We start from the raw sequence: 27759 nt of genomic DNA, 5'->3' as shown, positions 1-27759 counted from the left end.
AAATAAGTACCATCCTTTAAATACAACATTTAGGTACATTGGTGTAGAAAGACAGAACCGTCACTATTTTACAACTTAGTGTTTAACATTAAAGGACTTACTGGGAGACTCTGTATGTGTTGTTATTCACACTGGGTGGTATTTGTTTGGTTTGTCATTATTCTATCTGTCATAGTCAATGCCTCCCATAGGTAGAGCAGGCAGATGAGGTCTTTCAAATATGCTTTTGACCTTAAATGCATTAATCAATGTTAAGTGAAATAAATTGTTTGCCTTATTTTGTGCAGGAAAAAAATCCAGAATCACATCTTCATTCCTCGAAGCCATTAACATTTCTGCAGTAACCTAATAGTTTATAAAACTGTAAAGTCCCATTTTTTATCAGGGAACATTTTTTGACTTTTTCAACAGGAACACAGCATTCTGAAGGATACTGTTGAAATATATTTGAGGAGGAACTCTTAAAGGTAAAAGTTGGAGGGTGTGTGTGTGGGGGGGCACATTGAAATTGAGTGAATTTGAACTGATGCTGACCTCCACCTTCTCTCTTAATAGATTTTCTACCTCTACGTCCAAAGTTGACTCATTCCAAACTAATCTGGGTGTCGGTAAAAAAAAAAAAAGTACAGATGAGGTCATACCCCTTTCCTTGTCTTATTCATAAGCTGCCCTTTCAGTCCCGCATCTGTGCCCTGCATTTAAAAAGCTTGTCTAACCTTTTCTGTCAATGACAGTACATGTTCAGGAGCAGTTGAGGCAATGCACTCAACATCCTTGCCATTTTCATTTTGGAGGCATATGAGCCAAAATCTTCCTTCAAAAACACCCAGAGTCCTCAGGTAGTTTTCCATAATAACGATGGAAAACAATCCACATAGCAGGCAATCTATATTCTCACTGATTTGTCCGTGTTGGTGTGCTGTTTTTTTTACAGATGATTGCACTGTCTTGGCATCGAGAAACAGGAAATGAAAGGTACTCTGTGTTCTTTTCTTCAGTCTACCCAAAAAGGAATACGTTTTTACATACGTGATCGGGATTATTATTCCCTCAGTAAGTGTGAGACGTGTGAGACGGATATAAACCATTGTGATCGCTTAGACACACGTCTGCATTTTCATGTCACTAAATGTCTTGTAATGTCTGAGTGAAAGATGCTGTAAGAGACTCTATTGACAGAATAGAGAATGAAGGAGTCAAAACCAATAGTCAAAATGATGACATCTGTTTGGCAACAACAACAACAACAGCTTGTCGATATCACTCATGCCCATAAATGAAATGAGCACCATCATACAAAAAATAAACCAAAAAAATAAAATCTCCTCCAATATTAAAAGCCTCTTTTCCTGGATAGGCTGTGTCTATCTGAGTCTCAGTCTGTGTGTATGCTAGGTCGTATCATTGAATTACAATAACGTATACATCCTAAATCATACGCATCGTGTGTACAGTGTGCATGTGCCTTCGAACCAAACACAACCACTTACAGAAGTACATGTGCAGAAAAACACTTAGTATGCAAAGTCGTGCACCAGCACAAAACCCTGCAAGTGCCATGCCTCATAGCTGAGTATATCAGGTCATTACTATTCTGAGAGGATCTGACCACAGTCTGTGTCTCTGTGGTAAGTCAAGAATTAAACATGTACCAGCTTCAGGCAAGCACAGAGGGCTAAGCAGAGGCCAATATGTCTCATTTAACTGCTTCCTGTCTGCCGAATGGAATACAATTATGCAGGCCCCTTGCTTTTCTAAAAAGCTGTACCGTTTTGAGTGGATGTTATTACCACAGGCCCCGGCCTGTAGCAGAACAACAGGATAGCAGGTTCTGAAGAAACTAGGATTTAGTTATTCTCAAAGCGACTAGCACTAAATAGCTTCTAGTTGTTCATCTCATACGCCAGAGTCTATGTTTCACCCTACTGGTCTGACATGTCTCCTCACAAGAAGCAGCATTATGTTAAATATAGGAGCTACTTGCAATTCTCAAACATCGCCACAAGGGGTCACGCACGTACTGTAAACTAGGCACCTTGTGAACAGAAAACATCCATAACACTGAAATGCAGCACATGTCTTTCATAGACTGTGTTCATCCTACAATATAAAAACAAAGTATTTTAGTTTTAAGGGCATACTCAACAGAGCCAGACTCCCGTTTTGGTCGGAGCTTTGTACGCTGGGCGTTTTGCCTTACTACATTGTACTACTGTGTCTTGGATGGGTGCTTACCATATGTCACCTGGTCGCTATGTATTTATAGAGGTTGACGTCAAGAAATGTCCAGAATAGAGCAAAAGGAAAAAATACAGGCAGAGGGCAGAGTCTAACATACAGACGTCACCACCGCCTTTCAGTGGATAATAAGAGATGATTGAGAGAATGTCTTTTTGTGTGAGTCTATACACTGTTTCTATAGGAAAATCCTACTAATTTTGCCTAAGAGCATGGGTTTATTCATCAAATATAAAAAAAAAATTATTGAATATAACAATTTGTAAGATTACACAGCTATGTCGACTAATCAGTGAAAATCTCTGTAAAAATCTCCTGTTTGTTCCTTTGAAAATACACATCTTAAATATTCTTGAGTCTCTCCTGAAGACTCAAGAAAAATTAAGTGCATTAAGTGAAACTCAGAGCTATAAAGGAGATAAAAATGTACATACATTTTCAAGTCTATTGCTGTCACAGAACTAGGTGTGGTAACGTTGTGTTCCAGTAAACAGATTGTGTGACATTTGTCAGTCTTAAAAAATAAAAGCTTTGTAACAAATAGCCAACCTGATTCTTCAGACAGATCCAGATTAGATGATGTGAAATATAAATGAATCACTATCAATTCCAGTGACAAAAAATAGGCGGTTGCAGTTTCTAGCAAGTCCTATGATGTATTGTATGGAAAACCAAGCAAGACTGCTCCTGATGCCGTGGATCAGTGGGGACAGTGCACAATACTAAATGTGCTATCAAATGAAATATCAAAAAAGGTGCAGTGGGTACGCGTTCTAATGATACAAAGTGCATTACTTTCTAACTATAGGGGGATGAAATGTCCTGAAAATGCTGCAATAGTTATTATATCTCGAAAATGATCTATATAGTGTATATCTGATATAAAACAGGAAGAAGTAGACTGTTGTATGCTGATGCAAAACTGCAGTATAATGGGGGTCTTAAATGGAAATGTGCAGCATTCATTTAAAGTTGCTCTGAATGTGTCAGCTAAATGTCTAAAATCTTCAAGTGTATGCTAATCCAATTTTGGTCTCATCATTGAAGCGTGAATAAAGCGGAGAAATCCTGAAACAGTGGCCTAAGAGTCCTCAACACCAATGAGACACATTTGGATTCACAACACATCCAGATCCTGATCCGTCATCCAAAACCACTTCAATGTACCAGCTGTGAACATACAAATACTTCACCATCCACATATAACCACTAGATGGCAGCAGTGAATCATGTCTATGGAGGAAAGTGAAAATGCTTTCTGACTTACATCAAATTCATTGAGGGCAGCAGCCAGCTCTCCGATGCCGGCATGGCCGTGCTTCTCGTCGGTGGGTGAGGTGGCCTGAGCAGCACTGGAAATGCCTCCTATGGCCTCCTGAACCTGCTTGAACACGTAGTCCCGGTTAGCACGTGTGGCTGCCACGTCTGGGTGGCGCAGGAAGGCCTGTGAGGCCGTGTACAGCATGGTGGCGTTTTTCTTAAGGGCCCCGCGTGCAGCTGCCATCTCATCTCGACACTGGGGGTCTTTCAGCTCCTGAGGAGGTGATAAAGGTTCTCAAGTGAGCACTAAAAAACATGTATAGTCAGTAATTCAAGAAAAGTCAGTGCATATTTAGGAGTTAAGAGAGAGCCCATAAAAAGAGTGTATTTCTCAAAATGTATTTTCTATATAGTATCTATATAGTATCGGGCAAGAGCAGAAAAAAGGTCCTTTGATGGAATCAATGATTCACAGTAGAGTCTGGCAGAGCATGACCTGATCCCATTTTGAGACATTTCCTGTCAAAACAAAAGGTCATGTCCCAGCTGATGGATTGGTATTGTTCCAACCACACAAAGTCAGGGCAGTGTCAGCAGATCAGCAGCGCTCGAGCTGGATGGAATTCAGCTCAGTGTTTTGCTCTGGGACAGTTCAGCGGGGTGGATACGTGCCAACATGACACTTATTGGAAATATCTTCTGAAAGCTTTTTGTCACACTGGGGGCCATGTTATATTGTGATATAGTGATATTCCAACACTTTCATGTGTTATCCTCCTGGGTGAAATAAGCAGTGATGTGGATATTTGCTGATTTACAGTTAAATGATGAAGTTATTTCTAGCTTAAGTTACTTAGCGTTTTCAGCAAAAACTTACAGTTATACCCAGTTATACCCAGCACCATTTATGTTTTGCTAAAATGTTACAAAGTACACTTTGTATTTTCTATCAGCTGTAACTTATACAATAAAACATACATATATTTATGAAATAAACCACTTTGAAAGTGTTAGAACTGTCATTGCTGTTTGAGTAATTTCACAACTATTAGAACAATAATTTATTCAAAATAGGTTCCTTTCCTGCTTAAATAACCAAGCCCCCCCCACCCAGAAAAAAAAGATCATCTTGTTATTCACATCATGATGGCAGCGTGTGTCTGTTGCTATGAAAGCAGACCTTAAAGAGACAATGCAAAGCAGATATAATTGAAAATAATTATGCAAATATTTTTTCACTAACTACTAAGTAATACTTTTTCTAATCACTGTCTCAGGATTCTCTCTGCAAAACTCTGATTGTTGCTACATCATAGACTGTATGAAATATTGAGTGTACGTGACGTCACACATAGGTTTGTGAAAAGCTGTTGTGAAGCTCAAAGCGGGTGACTTCAGCCATCGCCACCTTGACAACACAGCCTAACTCTAAAACTGGGCAAAGATGCAGATGGTCGCTGAAGCTGTGGTTGGCCTGGTTGATGCAGCAGAGCAGACAGCTAGCGGCTAGTAACCTGGTAAGGAAACCGCCTGTCACTCAAAGCAACCTTGCCCTTAAATATTACATAACTCTAAGCCTGAATACATTTTTAATGGTTGAGTTATAAAAATATTCAGCCCTTGTACAGTTTTCATGAATGGCATATTAGCTATAAAGCTCAGAAAAGGTTGTTTGTTCCAGACTGTAAACATGTTTATTTGCTGTAAAGTTGGACTTTCTATGGTCTATGGAGATGAATTGCTGTTGGAGCCAGCTTTAAGTGGCCATTTGAGAAACTGCAGTTTTTGGCCCTTTGAGTTTAAGCCAACAGCATTCTAAAACAATAGCCTAAACTCATACAATATTAAACCATTTACTGTATCTTCAGCTGTTCACCAATATTCTGCTGTGCACTTACAACCTACATATGAAGTTAAGACATCGCTGTAGTGAAGACACTTGTAAGAGCTTTCTCCTATGGGAACTCCCTGTACCTGAATGCGACACACAAGTCAGGAGTTGTTAAATTATTCTGTGCGAGACAGAGCAGAAGACAGGGAGCTTCCAGATACCTGCTGCCTCCGAGCTGCCACGTAGTTGAGCTTCACCATCTCTTTCCCAAACTCCTTGAAGCGGTTTGCCAGATCCTGCTCATTGGTCGCATTCTTTACTCCCTCCAGGGCCTCCTCCACCTGTAACGCACGGACACACAAGGACACACAAATAAATGAATGGATCTCCCAAAAAAACTCAGTGGATGAACCTGAAAACTAGCATACATTGATTTATATAGTGTGATTCTGTAATATACATCAAATCATAAATGTAACAACATACATTCAAGATAAAAAAAATAATAATGGAACACTATGCAATTGCAACCGGGTTTAAAATGGCAATAACCAGTTTTTACTGGGTCTCACTTCAGTAATCTCCGCCCCCTTATGCGGGTACACTCTGATTCTGAACTCATTTCTATCCCTAATGAAAGTGATGCACAAGATGTAATGGAAAAGAGAGAAGAGAGAGCGATAACTTTTAAGTGTCCTTTGATGGCGGGCTTATTCTGGCTAGAGTTAAGCCCCTCTGTGGGCTTCAAGAACGAAGCTTGGAAAAAAGGACTATGAGTGTCTGTGAGTGTGTGTGTGTGTGTGTGTGTGTGTGTGTGTGTGTGTGTGTGTGTGTGTGTGTGTGTGTGTGTGTGTGTGTGTGTGTGTGTGTGTGTGTGTGTGAGAGAGAGACAGTGAGTGAATGAAGGTGCATGGAGGCCTGAGTTTGTTTCAGATTATGCCAGTTGCATATTATTCTTTCTAACACCCTGTATTACCTTCTCGTTCCACGCCTGAGCCATTTTCACAATAAAGGACTGAGAAACCTGCGTTCTATAGATTCCTCTACGGTGATGCGTGGGGAAGGGTATGTGTAGTTAATCACATCAGGGATCTGTAGTATGATATTAATACAGTACAATCAGATGTGTGTGGTCGCAGGATATTCCTCCATGCCTCATATATATGCTAATGTGTGCAGAGGCTGGGATAAAAGCATACATTGCTGATGTGGGCTTAATAACAAAAGGACGTCATTTCTTTAACAACTGACCACACCAGTGTACTTAAGCAAAGTGCATGCAAGCCTTATTGATACACTTGATTCTATCAGCTGCAAAAAGATTTGGGTATGAATCTGTTATTTCAATGTATGCTACAATTATCATGAGTATTCTAACTCTAACACAACATGACCAATAAGTGTAACCCCATGGCTTCATAACTCTGTGAGGTCACGGTGTCAACCACAAAAAAAACACATAGTGGAATTAAAGTTCAGGAAGTACACTGGAAGAAGAACCGTACATGTGTTTCAAAATAAGGTGATGGTCGCACTTACAATTTTAAGGTGGGCCAGCAGCCTCATGACATCAGCCATGTCAGCGAGGATGAGCAGCCGGGTGACGGCAGAGAGCAGGGCACGGGCGGCCCTCACCATGGTGCCACGCTTCACAGAGGAACACGGGTCATCGGCAAACTCTGACGAGGCGATACGCATCGTCTCTCCTGCAAGAGGAAAGAGAGAAAACTGTAAGGAAACTGTAAAAGAGTGACATGATTATATCTTAGCCTAGAGCGGACAGTGTATTATTATCTGTGTGTGTATGTTGTAGATACACATTCTGCACGTTTCTATTGTTTAACACCAGTTTAAGATAGAGAGAGCGGATGTTGTAGTATGACTACAATGAGTTGACTGACTGTCCCTACATTCTGTGTCTGCCCTGTAAAATAACAGGTTTAAGGCCCACTACGTACTTGCTTCATCCAATTAAGAGCTCATAAAACTGATGTTGCTTGTTAGGAAATAGATCTGAAATGTTGCATGCCCCAGTTGACTCAAACCCACACAAGCACAGAAATCAATAGGCTTGTAACCTAGAAGCCTTACAGAATTGTCATGGCTGCTGAGCCGTGCCTCGACATAATGTGCTGCAAAGAGGTTTAGTTGTGAGTCAACCATTTCACCTTGGATCATATAACATACCAGAAAAGCATCAGTTCCTGTGTCTCTTTGCATAACTCATCCCTAACAGCTCTGAACATTAATACAAACTGCATAAACACATATATTTATTGTTTTATTTCACGTTTATTTGTTCTGGGAAGCACAAATTACTTTTTCAATGTATATTTACCGCCAATATTTTTGTTTTGAGGCTTGTATACAACCACCCATTAGTGAGAAAATAGGTTATTTTCTGCATAGTAATGCAAAAGGTTTCCCACTGGGTCACTGGTAAAGTGGAAGCGGTTCAACAGTGGCAGTGCTAGCTCTCAAAATTAAAACATGCAGCTCATCTCTTTTCCAGTTCACCATGCTTTATTCAAATGTGTGTTGCTATCTTGCGCTCAACAGGGGCGAGTGCTAGGTCTCTCAGCATTAATAAAAAATACTGAGCAAGGTGTAAAAAAAAAACAAAGGCCTTAAAACAGGGCAAAAAAAACATAGTAAGTGAAAAAATGCATCGGACACATCCTAACATCTAAACACAAGGCTGGCACTCAAACAAAGACCGGCGCTGATAGTGCCAGAAGTGTGCCTGGCCCCGTGATGCTAGTGAAGAGTGGCAGCACAAAGGGCCTGATTACTGAACCCCTCTGTGGTCTGAAATCAGCATCTATGATTTAATCATGACAAGGTGAAGGGGTTTGGTATGATGAGGTCACGATCACACAGGTCTGATGAGGTGATGACATATTTAACAGTGTTTTAACAATTCACTGTGACCTTAACTAGGCCGATGATGTCATCTGGGGACAACTCTAGTGGCTGCTTAAGGTTTTGTAAAAAGGAGATATACTTTTAAAGTCTGCTGAGTACAGTGAACATAGCATATTTCTGGCGTTATTAATTATTAAAATAAAATCCCTGAAATGCAATTATATCCAGCCTAGCAAAAAAAAGTGTACAAAGAGACAATGAAGAGAGGCCCATCAGCAGCCCACTTCTGTACTGAAGGGCTAGCTCATCTTTTCATAATGGCAGTAAAAGGTTAAGAGATGTGGAGTTTTAACTATAATCTCCCTTTCTAGTGTTGGTCAACCAACGTTTTTTTTCCTGAGTATGACAGGTCCTGAGTTTGATTTATTGCCTTTTTTGAATGGCATATATATAATCCTGAGTATAAATACATAAACACAAATGCAAGGCTGTGCCACATCAGTCCGAAACAGGCCCAAACTTAAAGAAAGTCTTCCAAAAACTTTTTTAACACAGCCGTCCTTTGGTTTTGGCTCACACGCCAAACAGGTCGGAAGATTGATCTTGTCCTTGTTTGATGTCAGCTGTGGTGATGACCTGTGTGGCAACAGTCTATTTCACGCCTCAAAAGAGCTGAGTGCAAATATATTCAAGTCAGTGTTCAACAGCAGCGGCGGCCAACTGGAGCTGACAGCGCAGGATGAGGAATACACCTACAACACAACATACTGTTTGCTGAGCTACATTTGCTCTTCCTGCTGATGTAGTTATTGAACGGGGAATCTAATTCCGTTCTGTGGCCAATCATCTGATTTGCATAAAGGCTCACTGACCTGCTCTCAGCACCGAAAAGAAACTTTGAAAACTGTGAAAGTGACCCATAAGAGCGAGAGCTCCCCGAAAGACTGATAATAATTTGTTGAAGTGAAGAGTTGTTGCTAATGAAAATGGGCTTCCGTAATGTCTTACAATTCAGCCAGGCTCCCCACCATCACAGACAGTCGAAGCTCTAACGATGCATGACTTTAGGGTAAAACTCCGGAATTAGGCTCGTTACATTTATGAAGCTGCCTGCACCAAGTAAAGCCCGAAACTAATGGGTACTAATCTGTTATGTGTAATGGATTTGCCTCGACACTCTTGACTCTTAAACTGTTTAAAGCACACACAACTTTAAACATTTGACATGTTCTGACAGTCAGAGCACTTTATACGCTTCCAAACATTACAATTTGTAAAGCAATTACTCTCCCTGAGTAGCCTTCCATGTAAAAAAAAAAACAACAACAGTGGCATCACAGTCCTTTCACAGAAAATGGTTCCAGCAGTGCCAATTATTTCAGCTGGAAATGATGATGAGTTGAGTTGCACTCAGTATCTGTAAATTAAAAAAATGTGTCAATGATTATTTCAGAACCTTCAACGGGCTCACCTTGCTTACGAACATCCTCAACAGCAGCAATGAGCTCCTCCTTGAGGTCATGGCTGTCTTTGGCGATCTGCTCGCCCTTCTCCAAGAAGTTCTGGGTAGCCTGCTCAACAGACACTGCAAGGACATGGGCCTTCTTGGAGCGCCCCTTCTTCTTACTGGACGGCCCTTTGTTGCTGGTGTTCACCAGGGTAGTCACCTTGGGAAAAGAGGAGAGGTCATTACAGTTGGTTGAATAATATTAACAGCATGTGAAACAGAGGGACGGGGGTGAAAAATTGCTGGTTTTGTGCATTTGCAACAATGACTGTGTAATCCCTGAGCCTTCCTCGTAGCACTTATTGCATTTGTATCAGCTGTTGCACTTATTGTATTCGTATCAGTTCGTTGCACTTATTGTATTCGTATTCGTTTATTGCACTTATCTTATTCGTATTAGTTTGTAGCACCTATTGTATTCGTATTAGTCTGTTGCAATTATTGTTTTCGGAGTAATTTGCTTCTGCACTGTACTTTTGCTCTGGTTTATGCTTTAAGATGCTTGTTTAAGAAAGGAGATGCACTTATGACTTCTGGTGACTAGTAGTTCTCTTGAATACCTATGTTGAATACACTTCCTGTAAGTCGCTTTGGATAAAAGCGTCTGCTAAATGACTGTAATGTAATGTAATGTAATGTAATCCTGGTTTAAGAAGTTATGGCACACAGCCATTGTGAAGATCAGCCACTGACACTTTGATCAAAAACAAAAAAAAATGATAGGACTAACAATTCACATGGGAAATTGAATTAACTAGGTATATATTTAATTCATTACAATTCAATACACTGATTCTATGTTTTCAGTCCCGATAGTGATATCTGGACTTTTGGTATCGTTCGATACAGAGAACCATACCCATACCAGTGTTCAATTAATAATGTTCATGCCTCACTGTGTGAAAGTGACTGGGATCATTAGTTTATGTGTTAGGTAACATCAGGCTTGACTTAAACATTCCTCTCCTAACGTTGTAAAACAAAATGTAACAAATAAAAATATAAATATAAATGTACTGAGTTGTTATTAACTGAAATGATGTTATCTGGTACCGGATCAACCTATAGTCACAGATAACCCGACACAGCTATTTGAGTTAGTATCAGACTGTTATCTGATATCAGTATCTGTTCATCTCTTATTGAATTATTGATTGAATTTTATATTTTTTAGTTCTTCAAGCTCCATACAAAATTACGTTTTCTAATATGTATGTATACATTTACGAACACAGACACAGAGCTGTGTCGGGTTTTTTCCGAGCAATCCAATAAAAAAGAATCTTATTTTCTCCTTTTCTGAAAACATACATTCCCCTTGATAGTAGTATATTGTGTCCTGGTTTTGTCTTCATCCATAAAAATGGGCTATAAACCATAACTAAGCAATTGCTTAGAATGTCATTACACCTGCAGAAACATGCTAAATCTGAAATACATTTGATATAAATTGATTATTATAAATCAGGTACATGGCCTCATCTCACTGAAAATACTTATTCCAACTGCTTAAGCAGGAGTGCTGTAAAGTAGAGTTGGTCCATCAAACTGTCCTTCTCATTGTACAATGAGCCTCAGGCAACATTTCTTTGATCTCACTTCTTTTCGATAGGCTACAGTGCACACAGTCAATAGGATGATGAGTTACTGAACCCCACAAAATGAGCCCTTAATATGATTGTATTGGTACAGTCAGCATTTTGCAGAAGCATGTTTTGTAGAAGAAATGCATTAAAATACTTTCCACTAAGAAAGCTTCCAGTAGAGTCAAGAGGCTGTATTAGACGACATAACTATTGATCTCTCCCCACAGCAGTCAGGAGGATGATAAACAGGAACAAAAGTTATGTGCAAACAACATGTCTTGTTCATGTAATTATTGCTGTAAGTGTCACAAGAAGAAAAAAAACTATTTCAAACAAGCCCTCTGACAAAAGTCATAAAATTACCAAAAACAGGCATCTGAATAAAATCTTAAATATTTTTTTTTTTGTCTCATTGTTGAGAAATATCTATTAAGCACTTGGCGATAATGCGGACACGCACTGAGAACATGTGTTTGGTTTTGGTTTCTTCCACAAAAATAATGTGAGAAAAAATGAAAGTTCCATTAACATCAGACCAAAATTACCACAGTAAATTCACTCGGCGTAAAGGACAGGAAACAGAAGAGCAGCAATCATTGCGGTCTTTTAATAATTCATTAAAGGGTGGGAATATATCTACTGCTTTTATGCCGGTGACACGTTTGCTGCACACGATTGCATACGTCTGTTTGAGGGCATGGACAGAATAGCTCATTACACACTCCAGTCAAGTCTTGCTGTTGGAGTGTCAGTCAGACAGCAGCAGAACTTGCACAATTTGGTGATATAATTAGTTTCTGGAATATATCAAAAGGCCTTCACTCTAAAAAGCTGCTAAGAGCAAAGTTATGTCCCGTCTAGGCTGCATTACTTAAGGGCTTCTAGACTGGAATGAAAACTTTAATGATGTATGTCCTTGCTCAAGATGGATTCAGGAATAGAAGGGCTGACATCAGACCTTTCTGGTCTTTTGAAACTATTTTGACAAAGAAGTAATTCATTATTTAATAACATTATTCATTTCAAAATATGCATTCAAAGCCGCCCTGACAACTAACTTTGATACATCTGTTTACCATCAGCTCATCTGCTCTACATCACCTCACACAGCTGAAAGACTAAATGTGTTGAATCAATAACTCATCATTATATTTACACATGAAAGCGAACACAAACCTGGGACACAAACTCTCTCCACCTCACACACAGACAAACAGGCACTCAAATGCTGGCTGCCAACAAAAAAAGCCTAGATTACCACCACCGACAGACACGTAAATAAATACACTCCCTATTCTTTCAAGTTCCACCTCACAGACTGCAATGAGAATTCTTGTGACTGTTAATCAACATTACAGAAATGTGTCCAGGCTGATATGGCTGCTATTTTTCCCCCGTAACATGACTTAAATTTACATGGCATGTCTGTGGCAATGCCTCTAGAGCAGTGGTTCTTAACCTCATTGGAGGTACTGAACCCTGCGAGCTTCATCAGTGCATTCACCGAACCCTTCGTAATTGGAAAAATAAAATATGATTTCTTCAAAACATAGGTATATATTTTATTAGTGCACAAAATGAACCATGCATCAGTTGCACACAAAACCACTGTGTGCAAAGAACAAAACCAACAAAACATGAATTTCACACAAAAACGTAACTCAATGAATGATTTGCGATCAGGTACGCAACTTCGTACGATGCTGTGAGGATCGGTTTGTCGACAAACAAAACATGAATTTCACACAAAAACATAACTCAGTGAATATTTACTACAGTCCCCAACTAGCTTCTTTTTTTTTTTTTTTTTTTTTTTTTTTTTTTTTTTTTTTTAAATTGGCCTAAAACCTTCCAAGATCGTATGAGTAAGTCTAAATTTCAGCTGCCTTACCCTATTTTCTACCGTCAACAATTATAATTCCTTGATTTGGAAAGGGCCAACGTTCAACACCACCCTTATTAGTTTATTTTGAGATGTTTGAAGTTTAGTTTTAGTCCTCCGGGGGCCGCAACTTTAACTTGTAGTACAGGCATAGTCAAAGTAAGGCTGTTTTAAAACAGAGATTAACATTTTCAGGGTTTGCTTATTCAAAAACTGGGCCTGAAATAAGATTGTATGATTCACCTTGGTAATAACTCTTTGTCCCATAATCTCTCCACCCACGGATCTGTCTAGCTCAGAGCCCAAGAATTAAACACGTTTTAGTGTCGCCCACTGTAATACTGAGCTCCAAGAATCTACTCAACCTGATTTAAGAAGGCAATAATATACTGTAGATTCCGTTTTCCAAAGGTGCAAAGGCAATTCATTTTCAGTCAGTTACTGATGTTTTTCATTCATCAGTTCACTGTTTCTAATTCATGTCTTTATTCTTATGGGAAGCCAGTAAAAGCCAAGTCGTCCGCATAGAGAAAACAATGACATATGCAAACAGATTTCAAGTCATAAATGTATAACAGAAAGAGCAAAGGACCTAGGACATTTCCCTGTAGCACACATTATCCTTAACTCTTGCTAAAAAGTCATTGTGTTGTTTTCAGCCGAGTTTTGCACATAACTACCTTGCATGAGTAGATTATTTGTCTGCAGAATAGCTTAAATGCTTTTTAAGTTTTGAATTGCGTGAGGTTGGATGTTTAATATGTTTTCATCAATGAACAGTTTGTGTTTAATATAGTCTCAATGAGGTTCATTGTTTAGAAAGAGTAGACTAGGAAGGCCATGGAAGCATCCGACTTCATTGCGGCGTCAATAAAAACATAATTGAATGTGTTTGGCACTCGTTCTGGCGGCAATAACATCATGTTGAAATAATGTTTGCAGTGCACCTGGTCCTTTAAAATGGCATTATATTCTTTAGCCGTTTTTCAATCAAGAGGGGCAATTATTTTGGCAAATGACATCCATAAGTTGGCTGCCCATACAATTACACAGTAGATCCATTGCAAACAGCTGGCGACAGACACTGTGGATTAGAGGCAGCACTGTAAATATGTCTGTCGTCACAGGGATGAAAGATAAGTCATTTGATCACATACTGTTTGCAACTGCTTCAGGTTAAGGGTTATGTGTCCAGTTTACTAGCTCACAGTATGTATAACCTGATTACCCAACATGGGATAGGATTTTTGAATAACAAGATGTATCAGTTTATTAATATGTTTTTGTTTTTTTTACCTTCTTCAGATATATTGGAGCTTAGTGGTCAAGTGTATAGAATTCTCTTTGATCTTGGCTGAACCTAACGTCTATGTCTACATAATGCCTTTGGCAGCAGAGAATGAGAACATACTGAGTTATAGGTTTGCATGATTCATCTGCACTTCAGACAATCATTTATTTATGAACACAAGGCTGCTCTGTGGTATATACAGGGATAAGGCATGTGTCATGTAGCGTTCCACGGGGATGGAATCAGTAAAGTCAAAGCTTGTTGACGCTTTTGCTCTGCAACAGTAGCTTAAAAAACCTTGATGTATATTTAATTATGCCGAAATAACTTCCCAGCAAGCACTGAGGTGGATTCAATATATCTACCTTCATACAGATTTAACGGTGCTATTTTTATGATATCTAGCTGTGTCTGCACGCAGATGCCTCGCTGCATGTCCTCAAAATGAGCTTAAAAGAAATACAGTGGAAACGGCTGCAGACTAATACATGATATTGATACAGTTATCATAAGTGTCTGTCACAGCAGATATTTTGGCGCGTCATAGTAGGAAAAGCCGAGGTGTTACTAATATTATTAACAATAGCTACATGGTATTTAAGTGTCCCAATCAGCCATGACAGTGTGACAGTGAACAGGAAGCACAATACCAGGACGCTGATATTTGTCGACCATCGTATATAAGAGGAGGTACACATGGTAATACCTCATCTTAAAAATACTGCTTATGCTTTTTAAAAGACAGATGAGTCGAAATTACATAGTACAAGCAAGCTGAGTGAAGGGGCTGCTGTGTTTTCCCAGAAACATAGACAGAAAACTAATTTGAAGGACCTGCATAGACGGATAGCCGACTTTACACTGATTAGATGAAGTGTGGAGATCGGATTTAACAAACATCCCAGGGGGGGACAAACTTTCGGGGAAGGAAAGACAACACTTTGTTTCAGGCTGAATAATGTTACATTTTGATGTTCTTATAATCACCACAGCTTTTCACTGTGGTTGCTGAGGGATCCAGGGTAATCACTGTCAGGTTGGCAGAGACACAGCGTATGACAAATAGCCTGGCTGTTTGACTTTTGGAACATACTCAGGCCTGACAGCCATCAAGTTCATAGTCAGCCTATCAAGGAAACAGAGAAAGGATGCTGCAACATGATGTTAGCCTAAAGCACTGCAAGTAATGAGTATGTTTGAAAAACCTTTGCAATACCCCCAACACAGACACAAACTCACTATCCAAAAAGCAATCATGCAACTTTCTAAAAACACTGAGTAAGGATCAAGTATTCGCACGTCACATCTTATGAAAAGTGAGCTAAGTTTGTAAGGTTTTCTATATTGTATTATGGGGATAAATAAATAATTCTGACAAGTTTGAAAAAGACAAATTAGATATATAAATAACATGAATCGGGGATGGGACTAAGTAAAAAGGGCCTGGAAGGGATTTAAGGCAAACTTACTTTAGTACATCTCTATAACAGTAAACGTTCTATTCATGTTAGTGAACATGTTGCAAGATTGAAATTGAGATTATGTGATATTTTTATCAGATAACCTAAAGCGTGACCTAATCCATAGTCCTTAATTTATTCCCCCTCTCTAGGCACATGTTTATGGAGTGAAATGTTGTCACAAAATGGTCACAAATATGTATTACATGATCTAGAAATTAAAAGTAGGGTTTACAAATGTGTGCAACAATTTGTGAGTAATTTGGGGTTCAAAGGGGAGACACATTTCAGCTCTGGCAAGCTGTTTTAAAATGTAAATGTTATGTTTTGCAGAGTTCTTCGCTCCATACATGTTGCCATTATAGTTTAGAGCAGTATAGGACCCAACCTGTTCTCTCATATAGCCATAAGTCCTAGTGTAGCACTGCGTAGTCAAATGATGAACGGTATCATAAAGCTATGCTGTGCATGTCGTGACTTAAGCAAAAACAAGTCTGAATCCGTCCAATACCTATTGCAGGTAAAAAATAAGAACTGAGCACACAGAATAAACAAATGGATCCCTCGGGGAAGAGGTAGAAACAAAAGTAGTTTGTGAAAAGAAGTTCAGTGGGCCACAGTACTTTTTGCCTAGTTCATTCAAATGTGGCCTAATGAAAAACTAAATAAATGTGATGTCGGGGCGAGGCAGTCTTGCCCTTTTCTGCCAGCTGGTAATTGGCCCTGGGCAAGCCCATTTATTGTGTGTATAAGCAGCACTGCTTGGACTTCACACTGTGGTTATTTACACACAGCCACAAGTTTTGTCGACTCTCAAGCGTAGCCGCGACCCTTTACAAAACACAAACTTTACTATGTTCACTACGGTCATAGATAGGCTATACAACCTGTATTGAGCTGTAAGCTAAGACCTGAGTGCTCTTGGATATTTGCTAGAGCCTCAAATTCTTTGTGTTCCATTATCAAACAGCAGCAACGTTGAAAGGCAAAAATCAAAAGGAAGCGTAGTAGCTTCAAACGACTGTCGCAGACTTAATGAGAGTGTACATCAGCTCTATCTGGTCACGTGAAATGGTATTGATATGACTGAAGGCAGGGACTCGTTGGAATGAGTGGACGGATTTTCGTCCATTACTTAAGCCAATTACACAATTGGCTTTTACTAAGCATATACAAAATATCGGCTAGCAAGCAGCATCTGAATGATAGCATAAAGACTGAAATGTAGAACTCTGATCATAAGATTTAAAGTGATATGACTGGACGTACGTGGCGGGACGGAAAAAGAGTTAAAGGAGAAAGAAATGTCTTCCCATATAATGCAACAGTATAAAATATTTAATTCTTAGCCAGCTAAAGCGGTAAAGTCTGGCCTGGCTGTGCGCTGCATGATGAGTGGAGTAAAGAGACACACAACACTTTGGCTCATTACGTTGTTATGTGCTGAGCCACAGGGCTCCTACACAGTAGTATCACTAACATGGTACTTTCATGCTGTGGTTCTCCAAGGGGCCAGTTGTAAACACAATAAGTAAGCATAAAATCATGCTTATGCTAATGTCATTTCCAACACATTAATTAGTAGTTAAAAACAAATTGCTCACTTTTCTTCGAGCAAGCAGTGTGAAAGGGCAAAGTGGAAATGTAAATGAGAGACCTAATTAAAGTGAAACAATGCAGATTATTTTGTAGTCCATATTAGACATCATAGTAATGTAATGTACATTATACGTGTAATTATAAAGTCTGTTTCAATATGAATGCTATAATCAAAACAATTGTTGATTACCTCTCTGGTGACTATAAATGAGATACAGTACGTACGTGTGATTATTCATTTTCAGGTAGGTGACATATATTCCTAATCAAACAGTTGTTTAAGGATGTATTTACATTCATCTATGACTAACTGTAAAATTGGAATTCAGGCTCATGCATATGTTCACAATCACAAATTGAGTGAGATTTATAAACCTAACAATGTGTATGCACAGCTTTATAAATCTAATGAAAAGTGTGCGCACGCATATTTCTGGATTTGTGCAGACTTTCAGTTAATCTACAGTTCAATACGTCTGGCCCAGGCGCTGTCTTGCATTGGCACTATCGCACTTGTCAAACATAATTCACATTAAGCTATACCTGTTCCATAAAACGTGATCCATATGTTATACCAGTTTTACCAGTGAGGTCTCAGGGCATGAGTGCAGAGATGAGCAGGGATTTGGCTGACAGTCCACAAAAAAAGGCTTTAATCATTACAAACAAAAAATCCTAAAAACTGGCAGCTGATCAGATTGAGCACTTGTCATCCTACCAGCTACAAATAAATATGTCTGGGGTAATATTGACACGGCAAATATTGCACAAAACTGTGGACAGCTGATTGCTGTGAATGTGGATGTGGATAACAGGCCATTCTTGGGTCAGTACTCTCCCCTAAGAACATTACCAACTGTCCCCAAAGATTGATTGTGTAAGGAAGGACACACACACACACACACACACACACACACACACACACACACACACACACACACACACACACACACACACACACACACACACACACACACACACACACAGAGAGAGAGAGAGCAGTGACCACAGACACAGATCAAGACATGGTCACTGGGCAGGGAAGACACAAGACCACAGATGTGCAATCTGAACAAATCCACAAAAATGGATGAGACAGACACAAGAGCAAATTTTTGCGCAGCGCCCGAGGAAGATGGGGAAGTTACATCTCCAAAGATTTGCTTGTATTTTTATTAGCAACACATTAATAGACTGATAAATGAGATACATTACTTGCTACTATTTGTCTTGTCCTGAATTAACACTCCCTGCTACTGCGTTACTGTAAAGTCTTCAAACACATGGTGTCGAATTAAGCTTAGCTGGATTCATGTAGTTTGTGGCACCATGTTTCTAGCGGTTTCCCACCAGCAACCTAACCGTGTCCAACTCCATTTATTTTTAACACCTTCGTCATCAGCAGTCACCCCTCTGCCAGAATTTATTTATATAGCCCCAGCTTTTAAATCCTGCTCAAGTATGCACGATGTTACCCTGCGACTCAGATATGGAAGCTCACTGCTGATTGGATAACAAATGTTTGCACATCATTGGACACTGAAATATTGCAGTGAAATGATGAATAAAACCGATAACAACAAACATTTTCAAGTTGTTACCAAAGCCGTTGCATACAGATTTTAGATTATTTATCCAAAATGGACATGGGCTGGAAACTTAATGTTGGGTTGGACAACATATCCCTGTCTATCTAACCGAATCAGACAATTTGTGTTTGTTCTTTTGTCTTTTTAAAGCGATGAGATATCAAAGCATTTCCAACGTTCAGGCTCAGAAAGGAAACAGTTCAAATGTAGTACCTACTGTAAGTGATTATTCTGCGGCAGTGGTGAGGCTAACCTTTCCTTCATGCCTAAGGAGTTGTTGTGCCTTGCCCTCCCATTTTATTGCTGATCAATAGTATTAAATGCCATGCAGCCTTTCCTCTCCGGAGCAGCTGGCCAGTGGACTGTCCACTCAGTAGTAAATCCCTGTGGCTCTGCGTAGCCATTCAATTTTCCGCCTTCAGCCTCTGAGACTTCCATCCAACGGATGAGTGATGCACTATAACTGTCGAACATTAAGGGAGGGCACATGCATGTGTGTGTGTGTGTGCACATGTAGCCAAAAGCACACATGCATCATCATGCAAACCCATACAAAGCTCCTGAGAGATTCTCTTAACTTTGGGCACCCTCCCCTAGTTAGGGATATACATAAACTTCCCTGTTAAATAATTGATGAGGCCTATTACGTCCAAGTGTAAAGTGCATTATGTGTGAATAAGCTCAGGGGACAAACACAAGAGGGGGTCGTCTACATACATTACATTATCCAGGTGGGCGAATCAATCACCTCGCTGTGAGAAGGACAATACAGAAACCTGTTTGCACCGTTAAAATAATACACACTACATACAGTATTATCAAGATGGATAAATTGCAGAGACCTACACACACTTTCACATTCACATGTGAGGAAAACCATGCCAATATACTACCTATCTACTCATATTTCCCTGTACTGTGCCGATAAAAATGCATCTTGGATTTCTTTTACACTGAAGGCTGTGCTCACTCTTCATTATATCCGGCTTTTTTCAAATATCTTTAAAGTTAACAAGTGCGGAAGTGCAAAGCAGCGAGGATTAGAAAGCATTAAGATAAGTACCTGAATGGGTTATTGGGTGGCAAAGAGGACGGGTTTTTAGCACAAAGTGTCACATTGCAGGAATGTCAAGCTCTGACATTCTTAACCATGCAGCGTGTTCACTTGCAACCATATCCTTATAAAACCTCCTGGAAGCTCTCTTAGTTTTAAAGCCTAGAGATGAATGTTGCAGAGGAACAGTGCCATAACATGATGGATAGGAAGAAAAACTGATGAATAATAAAACATAGTGCTGGTGTTCAAATATTTGCATCTTTTTAGGTGTATTTGTCCTACTTGCATTTATATTTTCACTGAATTGTCAAGTTTCTCTAACTGGCTGCCGTTTTGTGGAACTTTTAGTGTTTTACACTGATATACAGACTCTAGGCTTCAATCTCACTTTACTTACTTTAAGTTATGAGCATTCATGGAATGTGACAAATTGTGGCAAGAAAACATGAAAAGGAGCCGGTGGAGTCAATGGTGTTATCTGCATTAGTGGTTCTCACATTTTACAAGGTGCACTTCTGAGAGCTGAATCAGTTCATTCTGCTTCGAGAGTGCAACAGACTTTCCGTATCCCCATAATATTTCCTCATTAGTAACCCTCGTAGGCCGTGTTCCTATGCTCTGTTTGATCCTCCCACTCCTTCATTATCATTCTCACCACAGATGTCTTTTTGCTATCACTGAGGTTACTAAATTCATTTTTGAGGCATGACAAGACCTTTTGATACACAGTTGATCTACACAGAGCGGGTCAATACAATATATCAGGTGTGCATGCCTTACAACACTTGGTGTAAGGACAATTTTGCACCGATTTGAAAATCATTAAACCTTCCAAAAAAGACCAATAGTGTAGCCAATCTCTGGATCCAAATAACTGCTGGAGCACATTGTTCTCTGGAGGGAACAACTTGTTTGGTTGCCAAGAAATACCTAAATATACCGTTCACCTAGTGTGTGTGGGGGAAAAGAAAAAAAGAGTCAATGATTAGTCCTTTGGGAACTATTCTAAGGGAAAACCGCAAAACGAGAGAGTGGGTTTCAGAATCATTGAGCGACGCAACATTGCATTGCAACGATGCAATGCATTTTATCTCTCAAACTTTCCACCTCTACTTAATATATGAATATAGGAAATGACTGAATGTGAGTGTTAAAATTGCTTATTCATGTTAGGTTAAATGCCAATGACTCAGGCATAATTTGGGCAGGATATGCCTTGAGGTTTCACATAATCTTCAAAACAAATGGCGGAATATATGCCATCCGAGATGCTGTTCACTTCAAAGACAGGCCACATAAAAGCTTTCTAAAATCTCATTCAGAAATGGCTTCAAGCGTGTGATGTGGCCACAATGACGAGCGTCAAAGAAATTAGTGCAGCAATCCACAGAAAACACGGCTTCAAGGAAAGTGTGGGAATATAATATTTATAATATTTGGATGAGATGATACAGTAGTAGCATCAAGGACCTGTATACCTACAGTGTAGTAGGCACAACAGCTTTCCAAGCAGCAGGCCACCTCCACTAAACTAATAAAGGGACTTACAACTGTGCATCCTCTGCATATAATCAGTGCCAGCCACTCTCTCTCACTATAACCTTCATTCCCACTGCACAACTCAACACGCCTTCCACATTTAGTAGTCCATCCATATTTGTCAGTCAACATTCTCCTCCCAAAGGAAACCTCTGTCTCCTTCTGACCTTCCCTTCCATCAGGGAAGTCAAATGGTTTGCAACGTCGTCAACCATCATTTTCACTGAATTGTCCTTTTTCAACACGCCTGCTGATAAAACAGAGGTGCCCAAACCAAATTCTGCCCACAACACAGATATGGACAAGGATAGAAGATCAATTGATCATAATAAAAACAACCAGGTATTACTGCCATGTTTGTTTTTACAATACTTAAGCCCTTGCCCCAATGGGACTTGTGACTGTCTAAAGAAATTTTCTGGCAGACTTTGATTGAAAAAAATCACTAAATTATTGATGTATTTTGACCCCAAGATGACAAAAGATACTTGCATTTTCTTGCATTATTAATATAAAAAGTGTTGCTCAATGACACAACTTGCATCCTATCAATGCATCCCAAAAAAAAATGAGTTTCAGCAAAGTATGACGATGCCTATGCTGAGCTAGAATTACTGCTGCCATGACCACTGTAAAGTGTGGGTGTGACACCCTTTGTGCTTTAGATATCGCCAGCTCTCTGAGGACACTTATAATAACACTGTAACTGCATGTGGTTATTAGCACTGATCTTTTAGAATTGGACTGTTTTTGCAATGACGCTCATTTGCATAGAAAGGGGCAAAATTTCAGGGAAAAGTATGCATGTTACCTAACTCAAATACATGGAAATTACACAGGAGCACTGATTGGCTATTTGCTTGGCAGGGCAGTCAGGGCTCATTTCATCCTATGCGGGGGCTGTATTTGTCTATCCTTTTGTGAATACATCCCTTAGAATCTTGACACTAAATCAGACGTAGAAATAAAGTGCACTTTTTAGGGAGTGATTACTAATAAAACCTTGATGTAACAATGTCGGTTAAACTGCACCTGCTAAGGATCTCTGCAAGTAAGGGTTTCTACTAGCAACAGAATGTTCAGCTGAAACAAACTGACCAAAGCAAACGTTTGGAAAATAACTGATTTCACAGTTCCAGCACAGAACATATGGTACTTGACAGCCAGCTAATTATTGCCGATATCTGTAGTACACAAAATCATAGGAAAAGCACTGAAAAGTATTTGTAGCATAAAGTCTAATCAGTTCAAGTGCAAGAGCTCACGCACGTTGAGTGACTTGTGCGCACACTATATCTGTTAATATTGTTGGAATTAGATTCCCAGGGTCACTTTTAATAATTTAGTTCACGCAGTGCAAAGATGGAATATTTATAAACATACATAAAACTAAAGTAATTAATGGGTTCAATCAATCTTATGCAACTTCTTTAGAAGTGGCAAAAACCCTCTGCAGAGAAGCATAGCAAGAGTTTTATAGTATAAATACAAAACTTAGCAAAGTGAGACAAAACTGGAAGAGAGCTGTAGACCAAAGCAGTTTAGCAGTTGAGCGCAGTGAGTAAATAATTCATGGAAATTGGCTCATTTTGTGGTATTTTCTTTTCTGTAAAATAATAAGATGGCATTCATCAAGTTAACCCTGGTTTATAGGTCATATGTGAAGAGGATGGCTGTATGGAGGAAAGTAAAACTAAAATGATGTAAATTTGCATATGCATATAAAAAAATGGAAATAGAGAAACAACAAGCACGCAGTCATTTTTGACTATTCAGCCTCATTTAGACTACATCTGTGCTGATCTTGCTCCCAGCCAAATATTCAGAATCTCAGATTATCTGTCTGCCTCTTTCCCTTTCATCCTCTTCCTCCCCGTCTCTCTCTTACACACATAAACAACAGATCAGGGAGGCAAGACCCCTGCTGGCTCGCTGTCAGAGTCATTTGAAGATCCAAAAATGGATAAGTTGTGTTGCACCCATAGATCTGCTCAGCATCTTCACAGCATAGGCTGAGTGGCATTATGTCACATTCGTATAAGTCCAGGGTTAAAGAGTAGGCCTGCGTTTATGTTGGTTTACAAAAATATCTCATGAGGCACTGTGTCGATGGTGGTGGTGGGGAGTAAATGTATCCTATTACAACCGATTAGAACTGTTACAGCCTGACCCGTGCTGGTTCACAGATAGCCAGACATTACAAGGCACACAGTCCTGACCTTGGACTCCCCTCTGCTGCTCCCACAGCTCCTGTGCATAGACAGGAAGTATTCAATAATGCATATAGAATCTCTCTCTCCTCTCTCTCTCCTCTCTCCCTCCCTCTCTCTCACATCCTTGAAATCTGCTAACTGAAAAGAGATATAGTGAACGAAACAAAATAATGTATAAACATTTAATGATAAGTGTAATTCAAATAAATTAATATTTGTACCTGATGATGATTAAAGCAAAATGTACAAAATTTGTTCTTTAGCCCTGATGTCCCCATCAATCTGAAGAGGACATCATGTTTTATCGTACTCTTAATTTGTTTGTTTTTTCATAATATGTTGTTGTAAATTTAATATTTGTTATTTATAAATGATGTCTTATGCAGCAATCACAAAACCAAATCCTTGTATGTGCAAACGTACCTCGGCAATAAAACATTTCTAATTCCTGAAATATTGCATACTGCTCAAACTGTACATTTTCCCCATTTCACATTAATAATGTAGCCTCAGATGTATGGATTGCCCAAACCAAGGGATTTCATTTTGCGAGAAAAAGTCTAAATGTTTTTCTTCACTATATATATATATATATATCCATCCATCCATCCATCCATCTTCCGTAACCGCTTATCCAGTTAAGGGTTGCAGCTGTCAATGGGCGAAGGACAGGTCGCCAGCCTATCACAGGGCAGACATATATAGACAGACAACCACTCACGCTCACATCCACACCTACGGGCAATTTCAGAGTCATCAATTAACCTAACCTGCATGTCTTTGGACTGTGGGAGGAAGCCGGAGAACCCGGAGAGAACCCACGCTGACACGGGGAGAACATGCAAACTCCACACAGAAGGTTGTCCAGCCCGGGAATATATATATATATATATATATATATATATATATATATATATATATCCATCCATCCATCTTCCGTAACCTGCTTATCCAGTTAAGGGTCGCGGGGGTGCTGGAGCCTATCCCAGCTGTCAATGGGCGAAGGCAGGGTACACCCTGGCTGTTCTAATAAAAGATGCAGATTTTCTTTTTAAAACAAAGTTTGGAATTTTCAAAGTTGGCAAAGTGCAGGTTTAATTCCATTTAGCTTGTTAGTGAACGCCACCTGGTTCTCAGACAGGCTTGGGAAGGGGGTGTTAAGTTGGATGCAATCAGCAACCTCCCCACTGGTTTTCACTAAATCCTACATACTGCTCCTTTGCTTAAGCCAATAATAACACAAATAATATAAAGTTAGGCTTGTTTTTGACCAGGCAACATAGTGGCTTGAGTCTGTGCTTGTAATAATAGTGTTTAATCCAGATGGGCTGTGTTTTTGTCCTGATGTGGTATATTTTCTATGATAGCAAAGCAAAGGGAAAGTGGAAAACCAGCATCTGTGCACGGCTGCTTTTTAGAACCCTGGGGCAAACCATATGCTGGCATAGCGAGTTGTCAAAAGATACAGCCTGAAGACAGAAGAAAGTATGTTTCACAAGATCCAGTTCTGACCCCCGAGGCACTGGAAGAGGTAATGAGAAGATATAAGCTAACAGGGGGCACTCTGCATTATGACACAGCTGTCATCTTTATCACACTACTCTGTTAAAGTTAAGGATTACCATACTTACTGGCATCATCTTTCTCAGGACGACATTCATTTGAATGCACTGTGGAGCCCGAATAATACAGATACAAATAATTAGAGTAATAGATAAAGATAGTAATTCAAGTTTCTGCAGTGTACATGTATGCGAGATCAAGAGCTTGTGTTGAAGTGTATAGAACCGACACTGCACTTATTTTCAGCATCACGCTAACGGGAGCAGTTGACCTCCAGAGCGCAAAATCTGCTGCAATCTATTCAATTATGTAGGGCTATGTAGGGGCTTCTGCAGTAAAAGCTCAAATTTAGTGACCTCTGGTATGTTCTAACATCCCATTATGAACATTTATCCTAATTATTGCATATTGTAAAGAGCTTCCTTCCCCAAAACATGTAGTGAATTATTTTGAAGTAGAATTACGCTTCTGTATATAGCCATTAATGTAAAACAACGTCTCTTCCTGACTAACAGTGCATCCAAGGCCCATGTAATACTTTATTATATCTGAATATGTACATCCGTAATAAACCTTTATATCTGAGATAACTCAAAGTCATTAAACTAAAACATGTGTTATTTAGTTGTTTCCCTCCAAAGCGAGATGCTGGAGCCAACATGCTGTTGCCGTATTCCTAAACTTATGACTACTCTCCAACCTTTGAGAGACACTTTTCTGTGGTTTAAATATAAACTCTAAAGAGAGGTAAAGCATCCCTTCTTGCCTCCAAAAAGTGTCAGTTTGAGGTCCAGGCTTCCTCCTTTTCCGCTAGTTTAATGGATTATGACAGTGATGCAGCATGAAGCCTTAATCCCCATGTCGCCGTCGTCTCCCCTCCCTTTATGTTAATTCCCTTGACTTGTGTGTGTTTGTGTGTCAGGTGCCAACCAATGCTAGGAGCCAAACCTTGGGCTTGGATGACATACAAAAACAAAGGGGGTTAAAGCATCTACTGCTAACAGCCAACTCTTCCCTTCAGGTGCCCTGATAGTCCATTACCAGGCTTTGAAGTCAATAAGCCAAGGAAAAAAATAGCTGTCAATTTAAAAACCAAGAAAACCAAAAGAAATAAGGATATACCCACAAGATACTGCTGTGTCTCCCAAACGCTACTTAACAATGATTCTTGTGAATATAGACAAGCAGTAACCCAGACAGATCCTTCCTCATGTTACAATATGTTGTCTGTTAATAAGCTATATTTGTCAATATCACTCTTTCATTGTGACTTCTTGTCTGCCTTCAAAGCAGGACTTGTTCCTAAAGGCCTTCATTATCAACTGACGATACAAGACGACTAACAACCTACAGTGGCTGTATCATAATCAGTGTGTACATACAGTAATCGAATTTGTAATTTCCGTTTTTTTTCCATTTGAAGAAGTTTATAAAGTGCTGGACCAGAATCAGCCGTGCATGTAGCGCAGACCGTCTTCCAGCTCCATTAATATACAGAGCTAATACATAAGAGATGACTTCTGAGATCTAACAATTATTTAGAGAAGAAAGTTGCACTGGTGAAGTTGGCATGAGTACTCACCATGAATGAATCCATGTTATTTATCAAAAGCAACCATGGGAAATAGAGGCCCCTATTTTACACGATTATAACTAGGACTAGGATTTTTTGATAGCTCTGTCTGGTCCAGCAAACTGGACAGACAGCAGAGAGGCTCTTCCCTGCATCCCATGGAAGAAAAATGTAATATCAAAGACCAAACATCCCAATGTTGTAAATCCCATTCAAGAGGCGGAATTAGGGCGGAGAGATCAGGTGGTTAATCCACTTTTTTTGTGGTACTCATGTCATGTTTTAACCCTGTAAGAGCTAACACTTTTTCTGTTGCTTTATCAGGTAAGTAAGAGCTGATAAACATAATATCAATGCAGTATATAAAATACTAAACTTAAAATGTAAAATGTAAAATATACCTTAGTCAACGCAGTTGGATTTAAAGATGGTTAAAGATAGTATACTTGCACCAGCAATGGAACTTGGAAAATGTAAAACATAGTATGGCTAGACTCTACTTCGCTAAATTCACACCTAGAGAATACTTTTAAAAACAATTAAGAATCAGTGATAATCTATAATACTAATCAAACTGGTATGCACATCACAATAACAAGAACTCAATTCAAACACTTAAACTGGCTTCATCAAGTATATAAAATACTAAACTTAAAATGTAAAATCTACGTAAATTAACTTAGTTGGATTTCAAGATGGTTAAAGA

The 27759-nt window shown here is 39.3% G+C and overlaps 1 protein-coding gene across 3 annotated transcripts in view; it reads right to left on the bottom strand.

Moving 5' to 3' along the window:
* The window catches only part of ctnna2 (catenin (cadherin-associated protein), alpha 2), a 359609-nt gene that overhangs the window by 223518 nt on the left and 108332 nt on the right, over positions 1–27759 (bottom strand). For all 3 annotated transcript variants that reach the window (XM_054603691.1, XM_054603690.1, XM_054603692.1), the window contains exons 3-6: positions 9666–9861; positions 6869–7035; positions 5551–5670; positions 3506–3772 (exon numbers count right to left, since the gene is read on the bottom strand). In XM_054603691.1, coding sequence (XP_054459666.1) covers positions 3506–3772; positions 5551–5670; positions 6869–7035; positions 9666–9861 — 750 coding nt within the window. The remainder of the gene's footprint in view (positions 1–3505; positions 3773–5550; positions 5671–6868; positions 7036–9665; positions 9862–27759) is intronic.

Source organism: Anoplopoma fimbria, chromosome 9 (genome assembly GCF_027596085.1).
Source record: "Anoplopoma fimbria isolate UVic2021 breed Golden Eagle Sablefish chromosome 9, Afim_UVic_2022, whole genome shotgun sequence".
NCBI lineage: Eukaryota > Metazoa > Chordata > Actinopteri > Perciformes > Anoplopomatidae > Anoplopoma > Anoplopoma fimbria.
Note: the sequence above shows the minus strand (reverse complement) of the source record. Positions and strands in the feature narration are given on the sequence as shown.